Genomic DNA, 9069 nt, shown 5'->3' on the forward strand with positions numbered 1-9069 from the left:
TGATAAAGGAAGCCATTATCAACAACTACGGCTATCACGAGTAAGCCGGTGATGAAACGGACGACATTGTTATCAAAAGAGACAGTTCTCATCTTTTTGTCTTAGCAGCTTTAGAGCACCTAAAGATTGGGGAATCTAAAGCCCCAGTGCATAACCAGGCTAGTTTCTACTGTGCAAGCATTGGCTGAGAAACATTGGGAAATATTGCTCGCTTTAGAGAAAGGAAGCTTTGGTGCAGGTTAAAAGGTACTCATGAGATGTATTTTTTGTTTCTGCATGTGAAACATTTTAAGATAGTTGCTACAAAAATTCCAGCCTGTTATGTGAGCATAAGCAGAATTATAGTATACTAAGGGGGTACTTGCCTCAGCAGGCACGTCACTTTCGTTGGTGCGAACATACTCCAGCACAGAGACCACACCCATGCCTTTGACAACCTGACCAAAGATGATGTGCTTGCCATCAAGATGGGGGGTGGGCACTGTCACAATATAAAACTGCGAGCCGTTCGTGTTTGGCCCACTGTTGGCCATGCCCACTAGTCCTGGACGGTCATGCTGCACCAGAAACACAAAGCAGTGATTCGTCACAGAGAGATTGAACAGGTACACAAGAATGGGATGGCTGTGGCTGGCTCACAACTTTAGCTCCAAATTCAAAACACAGAATATACAACAAGGATTGCAGAAGTGGACAAGCAAGAGCTGAATGTGCAAAACACTGGACAAACAAAACCAGACGTGCACTTTGAAACACTGCCATACTTATTATTAAGCTAAAAAGTAGTGTTATGCTTTGTGTAGATACAGAAGGCTTAATAAATGATACTATCAATACGAGCCAACTGGCCTAGTAAGCATTTATTACGAGCAAAAACACTGTGTGGTGTGACCCTCTTATGCATTTGCTTAAATAGCATCTTTTTAACATCAATCAGTAATAATGAACGCAGAGAAGCTCATTGTTTGCCTCATCCGTTAGACCCCACCTCGACAATTATGTGCCACCATGCGGGTGAGCTAACTGACAGATTGTATTTATGTTAAGGAGCAAGATCAACATTTAGGTGGATGTGGCAAGAAGCAACTACAGGATTACTTCTGGTTACAATGGCAATGAGCCTGATTTGTAGGCTGCACTCTATATATTTCTTCATTTACCATTTCTCATTGTCATTCTGCTACAATGCAGAATAAGAATGTTGATTTATTTTGTTTTCTGTGCAGTGTGGATCTATGTGATGCCTCAACTTCTGTAACTGTACCACAGCCACAGTGTTCAGTGCCCATCTCCTCAAGGAATTCAATATCCTGTAGCTGTTTTGCATCTGCATCACTTAAGCACCCTTCGGTGAATACTGCAGACAAGAGGCCAAAAAGTAGTACTGCATGCCTGAAGACCTTCCCACAGCAGCTGACACATACAGCAGAACCTCAATAACGATAAACTGTCATTTAACAAAATTCACAATACATAACTAATTCTTCTCATTTCGTGACCTTAGTTACACTGAAATGAATGTTGTGCATTTTCCCAGCGGTTTAACCGTTTAGCCAAGTAATTTTGTTTTACTGGTTGAATTTGGTAAAGCTTATGTACACTGCATGCATGCACCTGGTGCCTGTGACAAGCAGTAATAAGAAGCAAGGATATCACACAACACGAAATTCATAATTTGCACTCATCCTTTCATGTGCACAGATATTGCCAGCACGTGGTGTTGTTGTTGTTAGGAATTTTGGCCCCACAAACCTACACTACTACTACAAACACACAAAATCGCAGCCAAGTGTTGGCAGGCTAGCCATAATGATGATAGTAGATGTGTACACACGGTGTCATCTAGTGGTGGCTGCTAGCACTGCATGCAATCCACATTGAAACTTTTCTTTCTAGCAATATACCTACCCCAAATATTTGATATCATATTTACTGCTCCTGATCACGAGTGGTCGAATAAGGGATGTCTCGGGCTGCAGCTTGAGTCAATGCTCGATTCACTTGTAGATTTTTAAACATATGCCCTTCCCGACAACATACTATCGACCAGGACTCTTCTAGAAACCTGTGAGGTAATTCTTACTGATGCAACATGGAAACTTCAACTTTACTAAATTCACAAGTCAGTAGTTTTTTTCACTGCAAGTATGACTTTCTTATACTGAGATTGACTGTACCCAAAGGGTAAAAGAATGGAGGATGATCTCTAAGAAACAAGGTCTACACAAGTGCAGCAGAAGACTGTGCAAAGGTCTAATGCTGTAAGCAGTGGTAATGAATAATTACATAGACTTAAGAGTTGTAAAAGCAAGCGTTTACTTTTAGTGAAAGGTCCTCATCGGGGAAAAAGCGGCCGTAGATGCTTTCTCCTCCACTTCCATCTCCATGTGTGATGTCCCCACCTTGAACCATGAATTTTGGCATAACTGCATGATAAAAATGACATGACTTACTCACAGGACAGACACATGCTGGAGCAAATGAGTGACATTTCCTTTTATAAATGTACTGACACCAATTTACTATCCCTTTATAAAGAAAAACTGGCGGCACATCTTTCATGCTCAATATGTTCTGTCATAAGTTTCGGGACTGTGTTATGGAAGTCACTTTCAAGCACCTTTCGAACAAGCACGTATACTGTTTTGAGCACCCAGTCACAGCTGAGAAACATTTTCTTGTTGAACTTATCACAGTGAGCCCAGGGATGCAAATGCCTGCGCTCTCTCTCTGGTAGCAGCACTGATGAACCCAGTTGCAACCCAGTGGCAAGTTGTTGCAATGCGCAAGTTAACACATCGCAAACACTGATTTTGTAGCGTGAGCTACACTGGCCGAGGTTGAGCCGTGCTGCACATGTGCGAGGAGCAGTGACGTCACACGGCACACAGCTGGCACGCTGGGCGTTTTATCGTTTGCGCTGGGCATTTGCCAGTGTGGTATAGCCATGGAGAAGGAGAGCAAAATTGTTGCTCAGCGGCTCAGAAGAGCGGAGAAGCTTAACTCATCGGATCCCGAAGTAGTTGCCTGGCAATTAGCGGTTGAGCGTAGGAAGAACGAACAGAAGAAGGCTAAACGTGCTGCGGAGACACCCGAGCAAAGGGAGGAACGTCTAGCAAAGCGGCGTCACCAGGAGGATGAGCGTCATGCCCGACCATCACAGCAGCAGCAACAACAACAAGACGCTGTCAATGACGTCAAGGCTTGCCGATTGACTGACTATACGGTGAAACTTAGTGAAAGCGCCAGTGCGACTGGGACCTTCGAGACGGACTTCTAAACAATCCGTTTGGATATGTGTGCGACGTGTGTGAGACTGTGGCACATGAAAGACTTGACGCCGGTAAGTAGTGCCATGCGTGAAACGTTGAGTTTAGCGGCGCCGCCTGAGTGGGGTGAAACTGTGGCGCGGGTTTGTACAACGTGCAAGAACTTTCTCGTTAAGCAGAAGATTCCACTCTTTAGCATTACCAATGGGTATCGTTACCCGCCATTGCCACCAGGTCTACTGGTTCTGAACGATGTGGCCGAATGTTTACTTTCTCCACAGATTCCCTTCGTTCAGATCCGTCGTCTAATGAACTGGAGAAATGGTCACATAATGCGTATACCGTGTGTGTGTCATTGAAGCAGCAGTAAGCATGATAATCAAGCTAATCCTAGACAACCAGGAAAGCTAAGAATAACCAGCTGAACCTTCGCTCATGCTACGTATATCCTGGCATAGCCGAGCTAAGCCACTGCAAATTTTTTTGTGTACCTTCTGTTTACGTTCAACTGTCAGTTAGCATTCACCCTATGTTCCTTTTTTTTGTAATTGTGTTCCATGTTTGTGCTGTTTTCTAAACATGACCAAAGGAATACATACAATGTCAAATTATTATGTTCCTTTTCATTGCACTCTGGCCAGTATCTATCCTAGCACAGATAGCAAAAAGTACAGCACTTAGCAAACTGTGACACCAACTGTTGACTAACCGACATTGAAACTGTCAATGATTTCGTATGCCATGGATTTCATGCCCATTCATTATTAAAGGGCAATAAAAAGTTTTTTTGGGGGGCCTCGACAATTTTTGGGTAGAACTACGAGGCACCGCTCCTCACTCAGGGCAGCACCAAGCATTTCTTGAAAGATGAAACAACTTGAAAAATTGGAAATAGCTTGGCACAATTGCTTCGATGTACAGGGCCACCATGCGTAAATGCTTCCTTTATAAGCTTTTCAGCAGAATATGTGTGGCAAACTCGTGACCAATATATTCTAGACTCAATCTAAATTGAGTTCAGGAATTTTCTAAATTTATTTCTGTGATTATGATGACTGCCTTGAATTCCAAGGAGGAAGGGATGAAGATTGAGAGGGAGGGGGGACTATATACTGAAATTATTCTGCAGCTCTTTTGAGGTATGTGAGAAATGGCTGTGATAATGTAACCAAGAGAATGGCAGCTGCGGCCTTTCCCTTTGTAACGGGCGATATATAAAAAAAAGGGAAATAAGCAATAGATTGTCAAACCGCCCAGCTTCTACTGCTGCATTTCTTCATTTTACTCTACTCAACTTGGCTGGTTCTGAGCGCACCACTAATATTTGGGTTGCCTTTTCGTAGTTTCAATAGCTTTCCAATCTGGTTGCTCACCACACTTACAAAAGCCCCAAGGTGCCATTGTCAGCACATTTCTTTTATATGTCTGGAGTGTCGTGCTAGCTTGAACATATGTGCATTCTAGGAGGATATGTTGTATTGACTCCGCTGTAGTGCTGCAATGATGGCAGGTCGCATTTTCGTCAGAAGTGTACTTGGCTGGCATGAGGCGGGTTCAGAGCACACCGCTATTAGCTTCACACCAGCTGAATTACATGAATATGGTTGTCCTGCAATGTGCATGACTGGGAGAGTTGGGAAATCGGGATGATATACTAGCACAAAACTAACTTGTTCTTGCCACAGTGTCTGTTTTTCCCCATTAAAGGGACACTAAAGAGAAACCGGAAGTTGAGCTTAAATGCTAGATTATCCTTTCACGATCACAGCCATACCATTTTTATGGCAAACAGATGTTTAATAAGCGAGAAAATAGCGAAAAACTGAAGGATAGGTGCTGACGCCCCTTCGAAATTCCCGCACTACGTGTTGTGACGTCGGAGATTACAAACGCAGGCCGGTCGCGATTGGTCGAGAGCGATTTATCGCTGTTAATAAAAAGCAAAATGAAATACACCTTAAACGTACATAAACAGCATTTGCCAACTTTTTAAACCGTTTCAAGCGAGGAAGTACAAGTTTAGTACAAAATTAAATAAATAAGAAAAAAAATGCCATGGCGATACATGCGGCCGTGATAGTTTCGTAGTTTCGTTTTTGGTCAATGCATCGTCGCGCGCGCCTGTTCCGCTCTACGGTGTTTGGTTGCGTGTTGCGTCGCTCGAAAAACGTTGACTTCGCGGGAAACAGCCAGAAAATGCCTCGTGTGTGTAGTGTTGAGGGCTGTATAAATGGCCCAAGGCGCTTGATCAGGGGCAGCGGCAGTGTTGACTCGATTGTGTCCTTTCATGTGGCGTCGCTCGGAGAGCCCCGGCTCCCCGGCGTTCGCAATGGCTCAGTGCTCTGCCGATGATAAAACGGCAAAAGAGCCAGAGAAACCGATGGTGTGCTCTTTGCATTTCTCGCCCTCGGATTATGTGTATAATCTTGCCCTCGGAAAGTATATTGGCGTGCCCCAGAGGCCAGTCCTTTCTCCAGCAGCTGTTCCCTCAATGCGGCCTTCATCAAACCTCCTACCGGTGCCCCTGCAGCAGCAAACTGGCGGCTCGGTGAGTGCTGAATGTCATTAAATAAAGCCACGAAATAACCATACCGAGTACGTGCACAACTTTCTACGTTTGTTCTGTCGGGAACATCGTCGCCTGGCGGACCGGACGCTCCGCCTCCCGTCGACGAAAACGAAGCTCTGCATTCCGCCGGCGCGGCCGGCGGCTCACCGCCATCGCACGCGGAAACACCTACCGCTCGAGCACAGAGGATCATTTCGCGCTCCGTTTCACTGAATATCGCTGAAATGCAGTCCTGCTTTCCTGGCGAGCTCTTCGTTGCAAGGTTCAGCGGCAGCTACGGTATCCATCGCGGCGAACGCAAACGCAGCGATCATGCATGCAGCCATGATGCATCCAGCCCAGCGCCTCGGCCGTTTACGCAAGCGGTGACGTATAATGGCGCATTCTGATTCGCTGAGAGCAATGCAATCTGTGACGACACTGCTTCAGCGCCAAACCTAGGGTGAGAGAAATTGAGGAAGAGATATTTGGTGTTTGTTTACGAATTTCTCCGCTAATAACTCATATTTTTGCACCCAACAAAAACGGCATGCATTCCTGAAGGTCCCTCTTTTATTCCAGCTGAACTTCCTGTTTCTCTTTAGTGTCCCTTTAATGTTGTGCTGGTATACCATCATGAATACAGTGGAATTTAAGTTTAAGGGGTCCTGAACCACACCTGGGTCTTGGTGAAAAAACACAGTACACAGATAGCATACGCTGCTGTGAACATCTCAGCCAAATTTTGCAGTCGTGCGCGGTGCATGAAGCTCGCAAGTGGAGCGTGCAGTCACATTTTTCTCAAACGCTCTCTTTTCAACAGAAGCCTGCTCCTTATTCTTTTCTCGACGCTTTATTTTGTAATATAGCGGATCCCCATATGTGGCTGCTATTGGCCAATAGCTGACATTAATCAAGAAGGGCGTTTATATCAGTGCGCTTCTTCCTAACGTTACTGTGTATATTTATTGACACAGTTTAATAAACAGGCTGAAGTAAGCGAAAATCTGCCTTCAAATTTTGATAATAATTATGTACTTTCAGAGGAAGCCGACTATCGTTTGCTCATGCTCGGCCACAACTGCCCGCATATGAATTAAACTTTGGCCACCCTGCTTATCGGTGTTGTAGCCGTCACGTCTAGCTAATTTCAACTAGTTCTGAACACTCAACTGATCTTGAATCATGGGAAACTTAAGGTCAGACCACACGCACGCTTGCCAGCATGCGCTCTTGCTCCTGGTTAGACGCCATGGCAGATTTTGCTTTGTATTGAGCCTCATACTGATAGCGCTTCAACATTTGCAAGTTGGACGTGACTACTATGGGTCGGTCAAGCTGATGCAGGAAAAACACAGTGTGCACCACATAGCATGACCAGAATGGAGAATATGAGCATGAGCGTGCACTCAAGGCCTGTCGCACACAAAGCAAACGCTGCAGATGCATTATAGTCGCTTTTAGCTGCGGTCTGCCATGTAGCAGGGATACCGAGGGCACCGCGGGGTGCCGCGACTAGTCCACTGGCTGAGAGCACTGTGGCTTGCTGAGGACAACTACATTTGGCTATACGTTTAGCACATCATACGTGCCAAAATTGCAAGTAGTGGCATCTACGTGAACATCCAAAATCGAATGTGAACTGTGCGCCACGGTGACGTTCAGTAGGCAGAGCGGTGTGGACACGGCTCGCACCACAGTAGCCTTCGCAGTGCAAGGCATTGAAGAAGGAGTGGAAGCACTGCGATGGTGTTGCTTGATTGCCCATAACTCTGCTTCTGCTGAACGCATTGAAGTACTTTTTGCGGCAAAGTATTTCTTAAATAGTTAATTTAACTTCAAGTGCATTTCTAAACTTCGATAAAAAGTGGTTCAGTACCCCTTTAAAACTATTCTTGTTGGCATAGTTAAAATTTTTTGGTGCGCAGTTGCCAAAACAAACATTACTGCGTTGTGTGCAGTAATGAACAGTGTGCAGTCATTTGGACATACGACTATTCACCAATACTCACAGTATGCAAACAAGGTGGCGCTCTTTAAAAAGCGAGCAGAAGTGTCGCAAACTAAATTGCCAACGAATTTAAAGTAAACAAGCAAGCTGGAAACAGCCGCAAGGAAGCAGATAATTTTACGTTCGCGTTTTCAGCCTCATTACACACGCGGAACTGACGAACGTAATAGTTAAAAGCAACCTAAATCAATCACAGGGTAATGCATTATAGTCACGCCTGGCACTAACTTTTGTGAAACTTGCATCCCTTGTAGTGAAGAGGCACTTGGCTGACTCCCACTCCTCTCTCTCCCGTGCACAGGGCTCGAAAGTTCTCCGTAGTCTGTGGTTGAATTTGCCGGAAAAGTTCAATCACTATGCGCCCAACTGTGTAAAGAAAAACAACAACACAAAAAACGAATGTTAGCACACACAGCACGAGATGAACTTTTCAATAAGCATTACGCCACCAATACAGATGCTGGCGCACGGCGTCGAAAAGGTTCAAGGTAACAAACTTGCAATGCGCGTCAAGTGAAGAGTGATCACTCTGTTCCAGCGAATATATATGAATTTCTGACATAACTAAGAACTCAAATTCAGCAAGAAGCCCTTAGTTTGAAATGACACGAAGAAAAAGTCAACGTAGTACCTACACACATTTTTTCCGACCACCTACTAGTTGTAAACAAACCAACGTGATCACAAGCGTGCGCTGGCTAAGATAGTGAAGTGAACAGCTGAGCCACCGCGAGTGAAGGGTGCGTAGGCGTCGATGAACAAGTTTGAGATAACACCAATGTCAAGATCGCGAAGGCGTTAAGCCCACATAAATACACCACAGACGATGCTTGCATGAAGTTGATTTTCGCAGCCCGTTGCCGAAGCACAGTCGGCGACAGGTGTTCTTGAGTACACAACCACGGCACTGTAGAAATTTCCTGCCACAGAGAAATGGGAAATTTCGTACCGAATTCTTCACCAATTCGCACGTCGAGAAACACGTGTGGATTCGGTGGCATCGGAGAGACCGACATTTTTAATGGGACGACAAAGTTCACAGGAGCGATCGCAATGACGTTCGACGTTTAGTGCCGTGATGGCAGCACTAACAATAAACTTCCTCACGAAGATTTATTTACGCAATATGTTCTGCAACGCTTATATAACGTTACAAAGTTGTTTAAACGTAGATGCTTTCACAAACAACTTTGGTAAAATAGGGCGAGCTAAGCGTGAATATTGGTGGCCAGTGACTGAAT

At 44.9% G+C, this 9069-nt stretch overlaps 1 protein-coding gene across 2 annotated transcripts in view; it reads right to left on the reverse strand.

The window, feature by feature from the left end:
- The window catches only part of LOC119449746 (peptidyl-prolyl cis-trans isomerase 7-like), a 403577-nt gene extending 394654 nt beyond the window's left edge, over positions 1-8923 (reverse strand). For both annotated transcript variants that reach the window (XM_049665420.1, XM_037712995.2), the window contains exons 1-4: positions 8778-8923; positions 8057-8194; positions 2320-2426; positions 366-557 (exon numbers count right to left, since the gene is read on the reverse strand). In XM_049665420.1, coding sequence (XP_049521377.1) covers positions 366-557; positions 2320-2426; positions 8057-8194; positions 8778-8844 — 504 coding nt within the window. In that variant the 5' untranslated portion in view covers positions 8845-8923. The remainder of the gene's footprint in view (positions 1-365; positions 558-2319; positions 2427-8056; positions 8195-8777) is intronic.
- Between the last annotated feature and the right edge of the window lie 146 nt (positions 8924-9069).

Source organism: Dermacentor silvarum, chromosome 4 (genome assembly GCF_013339745.2).
Source record: "Dermacentor silvarum isolate Dsil-2018 chromosome 4, BIME_Dsil_1.4, whole genome shotgun sequence".
Classification (NCBI taxonomy): domain Eukaryota; kingdom Metazoa; phylum Arthropoda; class Arachnida; order Ixodida; family Ixodidae; genus Dermacentor; species Dermacentor silvarum.